Source organism: Aphelocoma coerulescens, chromosome 9 (genome assembly GCF_041296385.1).
Source record: "Aphelocoma coerulescens isolate FSJ_1873_10779 chromosome 9, UR_Acoe_1.0, whole genome shotgun sequence".
Taxonomy (NCBI): Eukaryota; Metazoa; Chordata; class Aves; order Passeriformes; family Corvidae; genus Aphelocoma; species Aphelocoma coerulescens.
The window spans coordinates 4,925,600-4,945,816 of NC_091023.1; the positions used below are offsets into that span (position 1 = coordinate 4,925,600).

General features: G+C 41.5%; 1 protein-coding gene across 24 annotated transcripts in view; it reads left to right on the forward strand.

The window, feature by feature from the left end:
• FAM168B (family with sequence similarity 168 member B) overlaps positions 1-13,399 on the forward strand; it is a 528,280-nt gene extending 514,881 nt beyond the window's left edge. For all 24 annotated transcript variants that reach the window (XM_069024330.1, XM_069024319.1, XM_069024321.1 and 21 more), the window contains 5 exons: positions 394-477; positions 4,491-4,633; positions 5,566-5,743; positions 6,953-7,082; positions 8,385-13,399. In XM_069024330.1, coding sequence (XP_068880431.1) covers positions 394-477; positions 4,491-4,633; positions 5,566-5,743; positions 6,953-7,065 — 518 coding nt within the window. In that variant the 3' untranslated portion in view covers positions 7,066-7,082; positions 8,385-13,399. The remainder of the gene's footprint in view (positions 1-393; positions 478-4,490; positions 4,634-5,565; positions 5,744-6,952; positions 7,083-8,384) is intronic.
• Positions 13,400-20,217: the final 6,818 nt, after the last annotated feature.

Below are 20,217 nucleotides of genomic sequence, written 5' to 3' on the forward strand. Positions count from 1 at the left end.
GAGATATCTCTGATCTGGAGAGTCAGAGTCACTCTAACTTTTAGGGATTTATTTATGTGAAAAAGTCCGTTCAGATCAGTGCTAAATGTGCATCTCCCCAGGGGGAAGAGTGCAGGACAGTTACACAAAACTTTGTTTTCCAACTGACTTAACAATTACTTGTCCAATGGAGATCACTGAAAGAGGGGTGTGAGAGAGAGTGGACTTGTGAAACCATAGCTGTTCCCTTCACTTAGCATTCATCTTCAGGGGGCTTGGGAGAAGGGGATTGCCCTGTTCTGTTTGAGGAGCTGTGATTGTGTCTGTTTGCTTGCCTCAGGTAAAGCATGTGCAGTGAGAACTTTGAGAGTAAAGTCAATCTAGAAAATAACTTTGGTGTGTTCTTTCTTCTAGCTGGCTTCCCCATGGGCTATGCAGCGGCTGCTCCTGCCTATTCCCCTAATATGTATCCTGGAGCAAATCCTACCTTCCAAACAGGTATGTGGAATTGGGATGTCAGAGCAAGAACCTGACATTTGCAAGTGGTTAGAAGCAAGAATGAGGAAAAGCTGTAGGGGCTTATAATAACACTTGTACTGTGGGATAAGTTTTATGTTATCTTGAATGTGACCTGCAAGGAATCATCTGATAAATTAAAGTTATCATTATCTTAAGTCATACTGCATGCACCTTCCAAGAAGGGAACAGCTGAGGTTTTAGCTGTTGTTTCTGTATTTCCAGATGATCTTTGAGGTTTGCATTACTTTTCCCTTCACTGCTTCCTTAATGGTTCTGCTTGCTTTGCATCCTACTGGTCATTTCCAGATTCCTGTTTTTTCTTCTGTCTGTTATCCTCAAAATTATTCTTTTCATCCCTCTCTTAAATCGTATCTTTGCAAGTTCAGCTTGCTGGCTTCTCTCTGCCCTTAAAATTGTCTTGCACAAGCTGATGGTCTGGAAAGCCTGGTTGCTGGGTAGAACTGATTGAGCATTGTGGATACAGGGGAAGGACTTACATAACTGCACTTACATGGGTGTTATTTAAGAAAGGGAATGGGATGAGCCTAGGAAAAGGGAGGTGGAAAAACAGATATGGAAAACAAGGCCTTCATCAAAGTTATTTTTGTGTAGTTCTGTTTTCCCAAATAGAACATGATTTTAATGTGCTTATAGTTGAAACAAAACAGAGACTGGTAGCATTTAATTTCCACTTAAAGCAGGAACATGCACCTGATACAACAGTATTCTCCCCATGGTTATTTTGTATAGGAAGGAACTCCTTACATTGATTTGGTAATGTAGAGCTGGGTATCCTCAGAACCAAGTCTGTCTGTGAATGCCCTTGTTTAATTTATGGTAATAGGAAAGGATACTGCTTGAAATTGGGAAGCTTATGTTGTGGAAGCTTGCTTGGTATTGAAGTTCAGTGTTCATAAAGGATGGACTTTAACTACCTGGAGACTCTTAAGGGTGTGGCAGCAATTACTGAGGTGAGACTCATCTAAAATGTGTGCCTGCAGAACCTGTTAGAAGTGTGTAGCTTTCCTTGGAACTCTGTGGGTTGGTACAACTTGCATCACTGTTCAGTTTTGCTGCTTGGAGGCAGAGTGAGTACAGACTCAGACTTTGTCTTGTCTTTGGCCTTGTATTTAAGGTAAGGAAACAGATTAATGTTGTAAGTTCCAGGAACTAAAAAAAAAAATATCTATCCCATGGCTAGGTATTGCCACTGTGCCAGTATCATAACTGGGGCTGCCAGCTTGCATCTGCACTGGATTGCTTCAGAACTTACTCCGAGAGCCACGTTCAAGGAAGAGCAGTTCCCATCAGGGTAGAGCTCTTAGCTCAGGAGGCAGAACCCCGTGTGGGCTTTTATTATTGGCTTTACTGCTATCAGGCAGTTCAGTTTCACTGCCTTCTGTGCTGCCCTGCATATATCCTGCAGCTGTGCTGAGGAGTAGCTGTAGGCTTTGATTCTAGGATCAGGTAACCAAAAGGTAGCTCCAGTCTTAGTACAGGTTGCAGTTTGCAAATCCTGCTGCAGGAAGATGAGGCCAAGCTGCATGGAATCAATTAAACTAATCATGGGAAATCTGGGGAAGATTCTTGATCTGTTAGACTTAATCATGTTGTAATATTAGTTTGCATTGATTAATCTTGGAATATATCTCATGCTATATAGCAAAGTCAAAGAAAGAACTTTTTCACTTCTAGGAAAAAGCAATAAAGATGAATAAAAATTGTATACTGTCATTGAATGTCATTAATTTTTTTAAAAACTAGTATTGTTAGTCTTTCTTGTTGTTGAATAGGAAGTAAGCTTTTATTTCAGAACTTAAGAATAGCTTTAATTTTTTGCTGCTCTTTAAGCTGTGAACAAAAGTTCAAAATGTACAGAACTCTAATTCAGGCAGATAACAACTTGGAGTACTTTGTACTAAAAGCTGGGATTTTTAAAATCTTTTTTAACCTTTCTGATGTAACCTCTTGTTTGTAGAATTAAAGCTTTTGTAAATTCATATTACACAGCAGCATTTGAATGTGCTGTGCCACTGCTGTTGTGAAAGGGTACTCTTTTAAAAGGCAACTGTCTTAAATTACTGTGGTTTTGACTTACCCTGTAATTTACTGTTAAGGTCTTTGCTCCATATAAGGGAGGAAAAAAATAATTGGGAAGACAGAATACCTCTTGTGCAGATTTACCACTTTGCAAGAATGAAAGAGAAATAGCCTGTGCAGCTGTATCAGTGGGTTTTTAGAATGAGAGTGGGCTTCACTGAGGACATGGTTGTAGTGATTCTTCATGTTCAGCATTTTGTAGCTGGGGTTTTCACCACAATTAGCTCCCCATACTAATAGATGTTACTTCTTCACCATGCTGTATCTGTGAAATACTTAGGATCTCTAAAAGCAAGAGTTCAGAGTAAGTGCTGCGGTGCAGCTTTTTAAAAGGTAATAAATTCTATTAAAAAGAAACAGTGAAACTATTTCTTTGTAAGCTAAACAACTTTTAGTTTGAAGGGTGTAATGAAATTGAACAGAAGCCCAGACTTCTTCAAGAAGAATGAAGGTCATGTGTCATGGTGCTGTTTGCACAGGCTGATTTTTGACAGCACAAATGCCAGCGTTCCCTCTGCTATGCAACTTCAGATCTGTTCTCTGTATTGAAGTCAGCCCATTCCAGACAGTTTTTAAAATCAACCTAATCTTTACTCTGATAGTCTCATTTTTTTCCTGTAATTACCAAGTGTCTCTTCTGCCTTGCACTGCCCTGGTACTAGTTTGTTCAACTCCAACTAACTACAAATTGTAGCTGTGGATGTTGTGTCTCCTAGTGTGGTAGACCTGCATGAGATCTAAGATGTTTTCAAAACAGCACAGGCAAGGGCCTTGGTGCTTTCTCCAGACTAGGTCATGCCTGTTGTTTGCTACCCTAAATGTTACTGCTGTTGGATGCTGCTGCTGAGGTGTTTGTATTCCCACTCTGGCAACAGAATAATCTTGGGAGTATAGCACACACAGAGACATTATATATATAATCTACCTCACAATTTCCTCTATGCCTCTTCAAGCCCTTGTTCTGACCCTGAGACCTTGTCTGATGAGGGCTGGAGAAATTATGGAAAAGCTGTCTTTGGGCAGGGTCTGAGCCAGCAGTTGCTACTTATCCCTGTAAAAATTCAACAGTTCAAACATTTACAGGGCAGACTTATTTTGGGGGCCTTGTAACAGGAATGCCAACCACTTTCTGATGGCATCTGAAGTCTTACTGTAAAGTATAAAAACAATTCTTAAGTGATGTTTAAGGATATGTCTACATATATAATACTCAAAAAGAAGAATTAAGGATCTTAAGTGCCTTCCAAGTCTAATTTTCACTTGCACTGAACTTTGCAGTGTTTGTGTTTTAAAGGTAGAGCATTTCATGTTTATTTTAGCAGTTCAGAAAATGCCAGAAAATAAATAGAAATAAAAGTAAGCTGAAGTAGGGGGTTGCAGATTTTGTCACTGTTCTCTGAAGAATCCATCATGAGGATTTTAGATGATTCTGGCTTTTGTAATTCTTACTCTTGTGCTGTGTCATCTCCTACAGCAGGTTAGTTGACTGCTACGGTGTTTTGCCAGTACAATTTGGGGTTGTGTGGAGAATTGACTGACACTTACACGTGCCAAGTCCTCCTATGTAGGGATGCTGCCTAATATGCCAAATCCTGGTATTTAATGATGTTATTATGAAAATGCACTTTTTGCCCCATATCCATAGACTTGAAAAGTAAATTGTGCAAGTACACAGTTAAGTTAGTTGACACAGTCAAATACTGTTTCCAGACTGTTGCCAGTATTAGGTAAATGATAGAATTTACGCTTGGATATTGGGACTAACTTAGGAAGTACTCACACGAAGCTTATGGAGTTGGGAAATATGAAAATTGTTGTGCCTGACTTTGGAAAGCAGCGTGCTGCTGAGTGTTTGCCACGTTTTAATGCAGATTGATTTCCCTTTGTTTCAGGTTATACGCCAGGCACCCCATACAAAGTGTCCTGTTCACCCACCAGTGGAGCAGTGCCGCCGTACTCGTCGTCACCGAACCCCTACCAGACTGCTGTGTACCCAGTCCGAAGTGCCTACCCACAGCAGAACCCATATGCACAGGTCCGTGGGCAGAGCCACAGAATGCCTCTGTGGGCAGTACTGTGTGTGGTCCCTGTGATAGCTGTGTGAGCTCTTCCAACTTTCCATCACATTCGTTTCTTTGTGGATGGAGAGAATTTGTAGCTACCTACAGTAAGAATTCTTAATACAGTGGTTTAGTGTGTGTGCAGTTTTACACTCTCTCTTGCATGACAGTTACTCAGCACTTACTGGTAACGTGTTCGGTCTTTGAAGAGACACTAAATTCAGTAGTTACCAAAACATGCTGGATCCTAGAACTACCTATGTCCTGATTTTTGTTTTGTCAAAAATGGTCACAATTTTTTTAATGGAGTTTCTGTTGTGATTTCAGGGATTTACCAAGTCTCATGCTTGGGAAGCTGTTGAAAACTATTAGAAAGGGTAGAATTAAGAGACGTCAATAAATGTGATATTTTGGGGAAAGTTTGCCTTTTCATAGTGGAAACTCACCTGGCATGTAAGCAGTAGCTGAAGAGGATTAATAAGCACTTAAGTTTTATTCAGTCTGCTTAGTGTACTTGGATTTGCCAAAAACATTGGGGTATTTTACTAAAAGCAACTGAATAAAAAGTTGTGAAGGAATGAGGAATTCTGTCACGGATTAATATACTAAAAGAATCAAAATGAAGAGAATGAATGATGAATGAGCCCTTATTGTTGAAGGTACAGCCAGCATCTACAGAGGTCCCTGCTTTGTTATTCTAAATGCCTTAAAAAGGGATAAAATGTTACACTGTGAGTAAAACACAATTGTAATAGTTAAAATTCATGTTTTGGCTTCTGCTCTATAAATTCATTGCATCTTTAGAGTAATACTTTTATTTTATGATACATTTGTGAAAGAAGATATCATTTATCTCCCCCAGCAGATACACTGTAATTCCTTAATGTACTGTTATTTTCTCCTACAGCAAGGCACTTATTACACACAGCCTTTATATGCAGCACCACCCCACGTAATCCACCACACCACAGTCGTGCAGCCCAATGGAATGCCAGCAACCATGTATCCTGCTCCGATCCCTCCGCCCAGGGGGAACGGGGTCACCATGGGGATGGTGGCTGGGACGACTATGGCAATGTCAGCAGGTGTGTGCACTTCCAACCATTGCTTTTTCTCAGTGGAGCTCTCCTTTGAGGCCGGGGTGGAGCACGGCTACGTTACAAAATGTGATGCCTCAGGTGTACTTGACAGAATCATACAAATGTCAGTTTAGCAGTTTGTGCAGTGCGGTGTCTTCTCAGTGAGCCCAGCTGGGTTTGTTCTTATTCAGCAGTACCTTGATCTCCTCTAAGGATGGAGGTACCACATCCTCTTTTCAGAGTTGGTATTATGAGACTTAGTAGTTTTTCTTCATATCTGTATAGAATATCACGTACTCTTACACCCTTTGCATCTTGTCATACCAGTGTCAAAAGTGTGACTTCCTCTTCCCAATGCATTTCTCTGAGCCAGTTGAAAGCAGCAGCCTCTTAGAGCTGAGGAAAATGCAGTGTTTTGGCCCACCCCTCGTATCACAGACCTTCCTTGTCTTGAGATACAACACTTCATGTGCTTGCAGTACCTGCAGGTTCTCTGTGTCAGGGAAATGGTTGGGGATGTCTACTTCCTATTGCCAAACTCTTTTAGTGGTAGTGTTTTGGAGAGAATGATGTTTAACCAATGATTCAGTTTCATCTTGGAGTGTTTGCTGAGGGGGGTGCCATGCTTTGCTACTCACTGGATGTTAACTCACAAAGAAAAGTCCACCTTCACTCAAGGGATGCTAATTTAGAAATAGAAAAAACAAGAGCCATAAGTTTGTTGCTAGATTCTGGTTTCTGTCCTGTCAGTTACAATTTAATTTGAGAAACCTCAAAACTAGAGGAGTTAGGTGTTACAAACTGAACTAATATTAGAGCTTCATTCATGGAGAAAAAGCTTATCTGTAATAGTGCAAACAAGAACTAACTTATTCTGATTATCAGTCAAGTTATCTCTACCATCAAATATTCTTAATGGCACGTAAAGCCTGCTGTGGGAAGAGTTGCTTATGTTGCAGGGTTTCTGCTAGAGCTATTTTTGAGTAATGAATATCTTTGTATGCATTGGCCTAAACATCCACTGGGCCCCTTGCTTAAAGGTTTGAAGATTGGGACTGGAGTGCAAAATGATAGTGGTAACTTTGAAGATGAACAAGTTGTAACTGTCTTTAAAATTAACTTGTTTTTTCTCCCCTCCCCCTCCCCCCCCCCCTTTTTTTTTTTTCTCCTCTACTAGAATTTTTGCTTACTGAAAAACTGTTCTCTTCATTCTAGGTACTTTGTTGACAACTCATTCCCCAACTCCAGTAGCCCCTCATCCAGTTACTATGCCCACATATCGGGCTCCAGGAACACCAACCTATAGTTATGTGCCCCCACAGTGGTGATCATCCTGGCAGTCAGTGTAAGTTACATTGAAAGCAGTTAATCTTTCTTACAAACAACAGCATTGCAGGTTCTTTTGGGGACATTTTGCAGATGATAAGCAATGGGGGTGCTTCTGCAGTATTCCAGTTGAGCAGGAATACTCAAAAATCCTACTGGGATTTCTTCAGTGGTCTGCATCTGCACAAGTCATGAATCATTTCATGAGGTGTGATTGTCAAATACGAAAGAATGAGCCTTAAGTTGGCCTAATTAAAATACATCTGGAATTAAATATATTCAGTATTTTATAATCATTGTTGAATTCAGCAGTACTGGGATTCCTGAATGAGTGTATTTGACTTTGTAGTCTTACCTGTGATTGGCAAAATATGTAGGCAAGGTGTTTTGCCTTGCTCAGAGGGTGAGTATTCCTCACAAGCTGCTGAAACAGATAACCTTGAAATAATTTGTATATTCACTCTGTTTCAGGTAAGTATCAGTTCATACTGCGTGCAGTCAGCATAGAAAAAGCATTTTTAGTGTGAGCCAAAATTTAGATCATGGATTTCAAGAAAAGGAGTTTAATTTTGAAATCTGCTATAAAGTGGGGTGGATTTTGGGGGTGTAATCTGTGTCAAACTGACACGAGGACTAATGTTTTTGTGATACCCACTTGATTTCTTGTTTGCTTGGCTATTTTTAGCTTAAGTTGAAAACAGCGTCATTTGAAACTATGACTTGTCAGACCAACTGTACTTGAAATTTTCACTTTTAGTCAATTTAGTTTATGACAAAAGTTAACTTTAACTTTCTCAGGATTTCTGTTTCAGCAGTTAGAAGTACAGAGTTCTGAGATTGCAGGTGACTATTCCCTTTGAGATAGTAATGTAGCAGCCATTTCTCATTTTGCTGTGATGCTACATAGCTGTCTGCAGATCTGAACTGTTTCACATGAAGTATTTCAGCCAAGAGTCTTACATTACATGAATATAAGAAGTGAAAATTATGCTGGAAATAAACTCATTACTGCTGGTAATTAAATTTAGCACAAAATACCTTCTTAATATTGCGTCTTCTACATTAAACACAATGGTAGTGATGACAGAAAGCTGGACTGGACATGACAAGAGCAAGTCCATGTAGTGTGCTGTTAGCCCAGAGGGCTGTATGTGTCAACTGGCAGGACAAGTGCTAGGGTAACGTTATTTAACACTTAACATTTGTTGATATATGTGTGTATCAGTGTGGTGCATGCAATGCTAGTGTGTTCTGCCACACTCAAATAACATTTCACCTAATTGAGAGTATTTCCCACTCTTTTCCCCCCCTCTTAATGTAGGTTTAAAGATGGGAGATATGCAATCAAGAAATTGAGGTTTAAAAGTTGGTGCTGAAGCCCTCATGCCTCCAACCAGGACTTTCCTTCTGAATGCTTTCAACACTCGGCTAAACACTACTAATTCCTGATCACTGAAGATTTTCCAGTGCTGCATATCTTACATCTTGGAACTCCAGCAGTTAGTCTTAAAGCAAATCCTGTTTTGTGGACTGTCTTGCAATTTTTTAGCTAATTATAATGATAAAAAGGGAGTATAAATTTATTCTGATCCATATCTAGTTGAATGCATGTTAAAACACAAAAACAAAGCTTGCTCAATCTACCTGCAGTGACTGATGCAAAAACCATCATATGCAAATCCAAAGGAACCGAAAAGTATTTTACAACTTGTATCACTAATGCACTGTTGTAATGTATGCAGGGTCTGACAAGGTAGAATCATGAAAGTGAGTTTCTTTCTAGAATACCATAACATACATTAGATGAGTGCTTCAGCCTGTTTCAGGTTGATGGAGTTGCCAGTTTAATAGGGGCATATTTTTATTTAAGCGATGTGTTCTTTTCAAATTCAGCTAATAAATTGGAGTGACTGGAAAATGAGTCAGACAAGCTGTAGAAATCCCGCACACGATTAGTTTACTTCATACCTTTTCATTTTCATTGTATGAAATCAGTGTTATACAGATGTTCTTAAGGATCAGAATGAAATGACAAAGGTAATGAATGCTGTGTGTGCCAGTAAATAAGGCAGACTTCCTTGAGGCAAAACTGGCTCTTAGGAATAGTAGGAGGTGATATCACCTGGATAATGAATAGCATGTCCTGGGGAGATTTCTAACCAGTACTGTCTTTCAGATAATGCAAGATGTGTCAAAGTGAGACTGCCACACAGACTGATAGAAAAACACTTCCTTTTAGTTCTCAGTTGAGCAAATTCATGCTGTTTTTCCTGAAGAATGTTGTAGTCAGTTGAAAACGTATGTGCAGTTGATCCAGCTTGCTTTCCAGAAACTTAAGAAGTGCAAGGGCTTTCTGCAACAGAGTTCAGCTGCATGTTATTCTGAGGAAAGCTTGTGTGCCTGATGAGTATGTTAAAGGGGAACAAATCATTTTAACACAATTTCCTTATTATCTACTTGCAGTATGGACTATGGATACTCTGTAGTAGGGCTGCCAGAATATAGAGGGTTTAAATAGCAGTTTCATTTTGGTTTTTTTTCATGAAAATATTTGTAAATGAAGTAGGAGCCATTTGTCGGTTACAGCCTTTTGATGTGTTTTCTTAGTATTTTCTTTTTTTTACTTCCTAAATTGCACTTGGAAGCACGTAAAATAAGACTCGACTGCAGATTAGCATTTCATTGCAATGAGTCATTTGTGATATTCTTTCTTGCAACTTCAATTTTTAAAGTACCTCAAAGCAAATGCTGTGGGGATAAAGGGCTAGCCTTGGAACCCATTTGTATACCAAAATTATTGTGGGGGAGATTTTAAATTTTTAAATTTGAATATTGCACATTAAAACCGAGGTTCTTCTTAAACCTGCTTGATTTACATTTCCAGAAAGATGCAATTTTTTTTTATACATTCTGCCTGCAATAAATTATGCAGTAAATGGATATAAAATGTTGTTCCCTTTTAAGCATTTACACAAAGGTGTATCAGGCTGTCTTGTTCTCATAGGTTAACTTCCATTCAGAATTAAATTTTTTGAAGTTGTGTATCTTAGTTATGCTTTGTTTTGGGGTGTTCTGCTCCTGTACAGGTTTGGCAGCTGATTTGAGGTAGCATCAGTGCTGATTTAGTGCTGCCATCCCAGTACTCTGCCCTGGTGAAAGGCTTGTGTACCTTCATACCCCATTGGTGGTTAGAGCCTTCAGTAACTTTATTTTTTACAGTAAGCACTCTCTGTATTTTGTACCCTTTTTTTTTTTTTTTTTAATAAAGTTTAGGTTTATTTTGCATGAATCACTGTCAGTGGATGGCCCCCTTATTTCTAATGCCTTGACCATAACTATGTTGTTGGAATAAGTACTTTCAACCTTACTCATGAGCACTTACTGCAGCTTAGGGATCTCCGTATGTTTTTATATGGAGCAGAAAATTATCCAAGACAAACTTAATTGAATCTGCTTTGTTCAAGTGTGTGTAACAATTCCATTTGTGTTAGATTTGCAGCTGTGATTAGTCAGGTGTGGCAGAGCACAGTGAGCACCAATGCAGGGCGCTTGTCCTGAGCGTGGTTTTAACCAGGAGCTGAGGGTTGGAGCAGTGCTGTGTTGGGGAGTAGCTCTGAGGGCCAAGCTGGAAGTTTTGCTGTCTCCTGTCTCATCACCATAAACTAAAGTTTTGAAGGTCTTAGGAGAGAACTTCCGTGAATGCTGCAATAGAGAAATAGTTTAGGAATTAATATAACTTCCTATATATTTGCTCTAACTTCAGATTCCTAAATGTCACCTTGGAATTGGTCTCTGTATAGTATTCCATAACACTTAGGCAGTCTCACTTACTTGAGCACTTTTTTTTCTAAGTTGCATTATGGGATTCATCCAGGAGGGAGAAACTGTACCTTGTTCAAAGGTACTGCACCTTCCAGTCCTGAGCGATTCTGATCCTACTGGGAGGCTGGAGCTTGTCTCCAGGAGTTGTTATGAAAAGTAACCAAAAGCACAGTGCAGGGGGACGGGGGGAATATGTGTATATATAACTATCTTAATGGTATTTTGTTGCAAATAGTAGAAAGCATGGATATAAAACTGCAGTGGGGGAAACTGTACATCATTAAATAGGCGTTTACACAGTGAGGGTCTTACGAAACATTCTCTCCTGCTTTTTATATAACATTCCCTATTTAGAATTCCTTTATAAATGAAAACGCAGTATGTGTTTGCACTAGAGCTCCTCAGCAAATGAAGAGAGCTAGTGCAGTAGAGACATTTCAGATCAAGCTTCTCTTTAAAAAAAGAAAAAAAACTTTTATGGCAGCTTTATATGATTAAAAAAAAAAAGTACTACTATAAACCTGGAACTGAAAATAACTGTTGCAGCAATAACAAAGAGAAGTCCAAGAATTTTTTTTTAATTCAAATTTCAGGTGTTGCGTCTAGATAAAGTATTTTTTAAAAACCGAGGTATTCCCTATGTCAGTAATAGCTGATGAAAATGTCTTTTAAATGTAGCAGCAGCAAAAGAAAAATGGCTAATTGGCACCAAAAACACGTAGCCCTAGTCAGTGTGGTGGTGGTTAACTAAATACTAGGAAGGAAAAGAGACAACTTACTACTAGATGTTGCTTATGCTTGTTGTAACCCTCTCCTGTTTGGAGTTTCTAGGAGACATGCAGGAATGCTGTTCAAGAAAGCTTCGTTTTGAGTGTACTATGCAAGGTAAATGCTTAGATGCAGTGGTAGATGAAAAAAGTCCTTTATTTTAGTTGAAGTTCTTCCTTGTATTGTTTCATCCACTGAAAAAGCGAATCAAACAGCAGAAGCAAACCACCACCCGTAAGTACCACTGTGTGTTAGTGTTGTCAGGGTAGCTGATGGTACAGAGCTGCACCAGGGTACTCAGCATTGGCTGCTCTCCATGGAGTGTTCTGCCTTCACTGCTCCTTGGGTAGTAAGGCAAGAGCACTGACTTGGAATCACTCCCCAGTGCTTCAGCACAATGTTCCACACTGTTCATTTGGGTTTTGCTCAAATAGGTAAACGCAGCAATCTGATACCACCACCTAACTCTAGGGTCAAACTCATGCCAGGAGTGGTGACTACCATGTGTGTGAAAACTCCCATCTTAGGAACGTGAGCAATAGTGATGCTTCCGCTGGAGCTTGAGGGACGGGACAGATGCTGTGGCTGTGCCTGGTCCGTGGCTGCCTGGGCTATGTTTGTGCAGTGCTCCTTAGGAAATAGCCCTGCTCTGCCCCAGCCTGCTCCAGCATGTGTCAGTCCAGGCAGGCTCCTCAGCCCTGTGGGCCAGGCTTTGTGCAGGCTGTAAAAGACATGGCAATTTCCGCTTGTTCACGTTGTTCTCATTAAGAAGTGTCAGTTTCTAATCCTGTGTTGTATCAGCTCTAGGCTTCCTGCAGAGCCCCTCACGCTGAGGAGGTAAAATGCCACGGGCCAGGAACACCTGCAGCAGGGTTGGGCAGCTTGTGCACCAGGGCTGGCCCAGGGTCGAGCTGGTTCCCACATCTGCTGGGAAGGAGCAGGGACTCTGGGCAGGCTGGGAGCACCTCTGCCCGGGGTGCTGAGGGCAGGTGAGGAGTGTCCTGTAGGCACAAGAGAGGGAAGAGGAACAGTGCTTATCTGGGGACAAGAAACCTTTTCTTGTGCAGGTTGCATATAACACTGAAACATCTGAACTTCAAACGTAGTAAGGGTCCATTTGTGATTTTTAAAAGTACTCTAGGCAATTTATGGGCCCTGAAGTTTCAACATCAAGAAAATGAACATGACTTTTCTAAACTGGTTGTGACTTTTGGGCACTTAGCAGGCAAACTGGGAAAGCTTTTTTAGCTGGCTGCTGTACAGACTTGTTTTAAGTAGAAGGGATTTGTTAGTGGGTTTTTTTAATTGTAATGCTATTATTGGCTGCCCTCCTGTCTTAAGATCTAAAAAAGTGAGTGCATGCAATGGAAGTACAAGAGGCCCCAGTAATAGTTTTCCATGTTTGTTATGAAATAGACACAGGTTTCCTTTTTATGACTTTTTTTAAAACTGTCTTAGGAACAGTTGTATTGGTACTTTTTTTTTTTTTTAAGTTTAGGTCAATGTTGTCTTCCAGAATAAGTTTTAAGGCATCACTCACTCCTGCATTGAACTATTGCATCAACACAAAGAGTGGAGATTCCATTCTGAGCCAGTTCAATTGTGAAAATTCATACTTTTTTATTTTTTATGCAATTCAATGAGTAGATGAGCTCAAGTTTAAATTCTTAAAAGCACGTTTATTGTAACAAGAATTGTTATGTATTAATACTTCAGTTTTCAATAAAGATTGACTTGTGTTGCTTATTGTGGTTTCTTTCCTATTGTCTTTGGTGACATCCTTCTGGAAAACGTTCTGTGCTTGGGAACAGTATGGTGCATTTAAACTCTTCAATCTGATGGAATCTGGTGATTGATGGAAGCAAAGCAAATGCTGAAATGGGTTCAGTGACTTTTCTCGGTGAGGTTTCTTGATGCCTAACAGAACACAGTGGCAAAGGCTCCTCACTGGGGAGTGAGCTGCCCTAAGTTGTCCTGTCTGAGAGTATGGTAAAGATGTGCAACCCTGCCTTGTTCCCTTTTGAGACATTTCCTGGGGTTTGGGAGGTTTTATTTTATAGTTTAAAACAAAGGAAATGAAACAGATGTAAAATTTGACAATACTTCAGCATTTGCTTCATACCAAATCCATGCTGTTTGATTGGAGAGGTGACAGCCCCTGAGCAGAAAGCTGTTATAAATCAGTGTCTTGAGTGTTCCCCAGAAGGAAAAGAGCAGAGTAGGTGTGAAGTGTGGGTAATTATCCTATTTCTTCAGTGTGTGGGTGGTTGTAAAGCTCTAATGTTAAAATGGAATTATGTGTATTTCGGGGGAACAGAACTAAGCTGCTTGAACTAACTGGCTATTTTCATTTATTGTAGGTCTCCAAAAATAACAATAACTTACCTGGTAACCTTCTGGAAAAAAGCAACACGTGGAAGAGGAAGGTGCAACGTGACTGCATCAATCTGCAGGAATAGTGTTTCGTTGTCAGGATTATTGCTACAGGTAGTTTTAAGTAGTTGAGCTTCTAAAATTGTAGCTGAGCACCAGGGCTACCATGAACAGATTTTTTTTCCGTGTGTTTTACCTCAAGCTAATTGTTGGTCAGTTATCCTGGGATTGCTTTCATGTTACAGGTTGATAGGTTTGGGAGTGGATTTTTGGAGAGCACTGCAGCTAATGAAAATTCATAATCCCCAACCAGTGGGTTGCTGAAATCTGCTTTTCTGTAAAGGGAAAAGCTGTTCTTCAGAATGGTCCTGATCACTCTTGGGCTATAGAGGGATTCTGATGTACCTGTTCTCCTGGGAGTCTCGTGCTGTGAAACATGACTTAGTACTGTATTCAACACTTGTAAGGACGTGGTACTGAACTCTTAAGTATCTATATAGAGTTTCTTTCATGGTGGTTCTGAATGTATCCATGGAACTGCCAGAATGATGGGTCAGTAATAGTTTGACTTTTTGCTCTTGCCAGATTGATTTTGCAGTGGCAGTGTAATGTGTGCTACCCTCCCCCTCACTGACAAGTGACTGTTGGTTACTTGCTGTGGAGGTCAGATGTATTGATAAGCACTCCCTTATTTGGGGGCAGCTTTGAACATCTGAGAACAGCCAGAGCCCCTTCCCAGAAAGTATCTGCTCAGTTAGTGATTGGTAGAAATCAGGCAAGAAGATTTGAGTTTCAAGTTTTCCTGTAACTAATTATGGGCAAAACTAAAATTTGCTGTTTCTAACATCTTGCTTTAGGTTCTAAACTCCATGGCTTGCTGTAAACAAAGTCAGGTAACAGAAATAGTTTCATTGGTGAGCTCCCTCAGAATCAGGAATGATGTAATCATTATTACTTAGATGGGAATATTTTTGTGTAGGAAATATCTGTGCTGGAGTGGAAGGTGTTGCTGAATTGCATGGATAAAATGGATGACTCGTGTGTCGGAGGCTAAGTGCTCTCCAGGATTTTATTTCAGTATCCATCAGGCTATTACCTATCCTGCCTCAATCATCCAGAATAGAATGGAGGCCATGTGACCACTTCAGGTTTTTAATGTTTATTTTAAACAGCAGCCAGAAGTCCTTGGTAGCTGTGGGAAGCTGGGTTGTGTCACAGCGAGAATGGCAGATGTAGAGGGGAGGCTGTTGAGCATTGTGGGTACAAGGAACCCACAGCTGTGGTCCTTAGTGGGCTAAGAGATACTTCCAATGCAAATGTGACAGAACTTGAAACTGAGCAGCTCAGCTGTCAGCCTAAATTACCACAGCTGGACCTTCATTTTTGGCCTATAGTAATCTACTTTGTGGTGTTTAACAATAGCTTTTTCTTTTCTGGGCAAGAAAGGTAAAATATGTGGACAAACTGATGCTTCAGAAAGGAGGAGGGGAACATGCCTTCCCCAGGTTTTGCTTTTGCCAGCCTTTTAAGAATTGTAATAATGTGAAGTTCCCAGTTGAGCTCAAATGCAGTTCCCTCTGCTTCAGTGAACATGTGGCTGTGTTTGGGGATAAGGTTTTTCTTGATGGTGTGATTTAGATAGCAGGTATATTATTTCAGGTTGCTAGAGGTTTAAGAAAAAGAGCCACAAATTATTATTGAGCCCGGGTAATGAGTGGGTGCTGCTTAGGAGAAAAGGGAAAGAAGTAGGTGTGGAAGGTGCTGTTACGTAGCTCCATGGGGTTATGGTAGATACAAAGGCTGGTGCTGTATAGTCAGTAGTTAATGCTTTATGGGAGGATTACAGAATTATACAGGACTTTAAGTTGATAGCTTGTTTATTTCCCATCTCACAACTGTAAAAGTAAGCAGTCACAAACAAAGGTACACAGCTCTGGGGTAAGTACCACAGGTATTTCATTTGCACAGGCTGTGAAACAGGGAGCTGCTTTGGTAGCAAACTTGTGCAAAAGAGAAGCTCAGGATGTGCGGAAAGGAGGGGTGTAGTTGCAGGAGGAAAGATGAAAGGAGTGCTAAGCAAAAAGAACAAGCAGCCTGCATTTTTCCTAGAACTGCCAGCACTGCCAAAGCCATGGGATTTTAGTAATGTAGCTTGTTAAGGAAATGTGTGAGAGACATGGGAGAAATTAAGTGTGAAGTGTTAATGGCAAGGCAGGGCAAGCTGGGATTGCTGTGTGGCTGGGAAGGAGCACCCTTTGGCTTCTCCAGAGCCTGCAGCTGTGTGGCTGTGAGTGGAAAGGCAGGTGACTCCAGGCTGCTGCCCCAAGCTGCAATCCCCTGCCTGTGTAGCACTGGCAGGGTGTGCAGGAGGCATTTCTGCCAGGTCACACTGCTGGCTCCCACTTAGCACTGCCTTCACTCTGACACAAGCTGCACTGATTGGTCTCTGCAGCCTGGAAGATTGTTTCGCTCCCCACACTGTCCAACTAAAAGAGCACCACGGTGCTTTCAGGGGGTTAAAATCAGCTGAAAACACTTCCATTTTTTTCAGATGATTTTTATCCACTGTCAGAGTTCTTATTCTTTAACCCATTACTTACCTGAAGACCTGACCATACCGCTTTGTTTAGGCTGGGAGCTCTGGAACAGGGAGTTTCTGCTGGTAGGCTGGTACAGGACATTATAGTTGATATTTGGGTCGTACCAGTGTGGTACTGCTGATGGCAGCAGCAGTGGCGAGTCCTGCCCACTTTGGTAGAGAATGTGAGTAGCAGCAGGCACAGGCTTAGCCTCCAGCAGTTGGATGAGGTGTGAGTAGTTCCCTCCTTAAAGCTTTAGGAGTTACTGTTCTACTATATTCACTGTCCAAATGGGCTTGGCAATGGCCAGAACCCTCATGAGCAGGTACATAGTGAAACTTGACAGGAGAATTAAAACAATTGAAGTAATAACAATAAAGAAGAAAGGCGCTGACAGCTCCAGAGTCTGGGTGGTGAGTGGTACAGTACTTGTTCAAAAGACTGATACTTGCATACCAATCTTGCCACAGACTTCTTGAATGATGCTGTTTAAATGAAGATGTGCTTCCACTACAGTTAATCTGGAGGAGCACAGCCTGATATTTTGACATATCAGGTGAAAGGCCTTTTTATTTTAAAAAGCTAATTTCTGTCATTCTGGCATCCCAAGAGATGAAGTATTTTCAGTCTGAAGCTGAGATTCTTTTGTTACTCGCTGGTGCCTTGATTCTGAGTTCGCCCTGTTGGTGATGGTGAGGCCTGGTTTTCAGGTGTTTTCAGTAAACTGTTGGGACACCCAGGTGCAGGTGGTTGGCACATGGTTGGCTTGTGGATGACAGAGTGCTGTGCTGGCTTTGCAGAGCAGTGTCCTGGACAGTGGGAATCTCCTGCAGTGTACTCAGTGAGGCCATGACTCTGCTGGACACAGATGGGGCTCCTCCCCAGCTGACACCCCACTGTCCTTCAGGAATGGACAAAACAGGAAAGATTTTAAAGGCTGCTTTGGGGGAAGTTTCCTCTCCATGGGAATTGACCTAGTTCTTACTTTGAGTTAGGACAAAGGCAGTTTGTGCTGGTTTTGATGCTATTAGAACTTGAACAGTGTATATACCCACTGTGTGTGGGATTCACACACCCAGTGTGTGAATCAGGTATTCTAAACTAATAGTTCAAAATAGAGATTCTTTTTTTTTTCTTCCTTTTTTTTTGGTCAGAACAGAAGCTACGTTATTTAGCAGCCACTGGTTCTCTTCACTTAAGTGGTTGCTTCAGGAAATCATTCTTTGATTCACATGCTTTACATAATTCTGTGTTTTATTTGACCAAATGAAATCTGGGCAGATTTAGGTCATCAAGAACCTAAGAACATGGATGTTTGTATAAGAAGGTTCCTAAATGGATAGCTACAGAAGGAGAGGAACAGAGAGAGCCAACACCCCTAAAGAAAAAAACCCCAACCCACCCCTGACTCAGCCTCTTTGTCCTCTTTATGTAACTCAATGCAGAACTGTTTTTCTGAGTAGTTCAGCTGGTTCTACCCTAAAATCCAGAAGGATTGGTGGTGTTCAGACTCATGTCAGGAGCTTCACTTTGTTTTGTATGCAAATCTGCATTTCTGGCCCCTGTTGAAGGTTCAGCTCCAGAGAAAAGGATGCTGATGTCTCACAGCTCTGATTCTTCATGTTTCAAATGGGCACTTCTTGTGGAACTGGCATGATGGTGTTGACCATTTAGCTCAGAGAGCTTGTCAGAGGCTGTACTTGACCTGTTGTTCATATGCCAGAAACCCCATTACCACAAGTTTAGCTGATGCCCTGGGGATCTGCTCTCTGTGCACACCCCATTCTGGCCTGCACATGTGTTCACCCTGGTACTGTTCACTGGCAGAACAATGGGAGTAACCCCAGTCCAAATCCAGATGCCAGGGGAAGCAGGAGGGAAATCTGGGGTTGGTTAATCTGTTACCACCATCTCACACATGGGTGCACTTTGCCATTTAATGAGTAACTTGGGGGATGAGATGACTTAAAATCTGAGGAGGTTGCACATGATCTGTGACAGTTTATTCAGGAAACACTGAGGGTTGTGGGAAGAATTGGGAAGTGGTGATGGCTATTAAAGGATGGTATTTTATGATGAAATCCTCTTCAAAGCAGTCTGTGTGGTGGGCATGTTGTGCACAAAGGGTGTGAGCCTTACCTGTTTCTCTGTCTTGCTGCTGTAACTCGACCACTTTGTGTGATCAGCTTTTTTACCTGATCTCAGTCTTGCATAGGGGATTGGATCCTAGCTCCAAATGTGGTGTGCAAGACTAGAATCCCAACTGAGGACACTTTTTAGAAAGAGTACTGATAGTCAAGTGGAGACTAGAATTCTTCCAAAAGTAATTAACTGTCCATTGACTGGGATGGTGTCTGGCCAGAGAAGTCTGGTTTGGCACTTCAAAAATTTCTGTAAAAAAAAAGCGTCTCTGTAAATCCTTTGTGCACACCAGTCAGAGATTAAGCCAGTTCTGGAAGAGCTGATAAATGATGTGATTATTTTAACCACTCGATGCATATTACTGTTCAGAGTATTGCTACACACATAATTAATAGTAGCCAATTCTTGTGTGTGTTCCAGCGGGGGCATGTTGTTGCACTTCACAGCTGCTGCACTCCACAGTCCTGTGCCACTGCCACCCCATTTCCCTTGGGAGAAGAGGTGAGGATTTCTACCAGAGTGACTTCATTGTAGATGTAAAGTTGAGTATATTAAACAACATTCTGCCTAAAACCAGATCAGACATTGCAGCAAGGGGGAGCTTTGAATAGATGTCAGCACTTCCTTCACACTGGGGCCAGAGTGGTTTTCAGTAGGGGTATAAAGAGCTTTTAGGAGAATCACCGTCCTTGAGTGTACCCAGGTAGCAACTGGACAAGACTATGAGCAATGTGATGCATTGTCACAGCTGGCCATGCTCAGTGTGGAGTGTGATCCTGTATCAGGGAGGGGATTGTCCTCTGCCCCTCTACCCCTCTCCACTTACTACAAAGGTGATGATAAGCTCAGAAAATTGGTAATTTTAGTGCCAACAGGTTTTCTTCCTGGCCAATCAAAACAAACATGCCATGAATAAGGAAAGGAGGGTGCAGACACTTAGGGTAAACACAGAAATGACAATTGCCTTCTGTTACTGAGTGGTGCTGGCTGCAACTGTCTGACATACCCATGTGTCAGGGTCTCTTGGTCACCATCACCCTGTGTGGGTGTCTGTACATGCCTGGCAGTGCCTTGGTGTGTCTTCTGGGCCATGTGTGCCTCTGGGTGTCTTTCAGTGTCCCCATGTCTGTGTCTCTTGGGGTGTGTGTCTGTGTGCGTCCGTGGTGCTAACACTGCTGTAGTGTTAGCCACTGATCTCAGTGGCTTCTTAGTGTTTTTTTAATTTTTTTTTTCCTTTTGCTCCCCCAGCATTGACCCAGTGTCCTGTCCAGAGCAGAGAGTGACCCTCTGGTCAGATCCCTGTGTCCCCGCTGTCCCTCTGCAGGATGGCTGCTCTGCAGTCACCTTCTGGCACAGCCCCTATGGCCAAGCAGGCACTTGTGGAGCTACACGAACACAATCCCCACAGTGCCTTTGAAAAGAAACAAGTTCACACAGATAGACATGCTGGAGACAAACACAGGCTCAGAG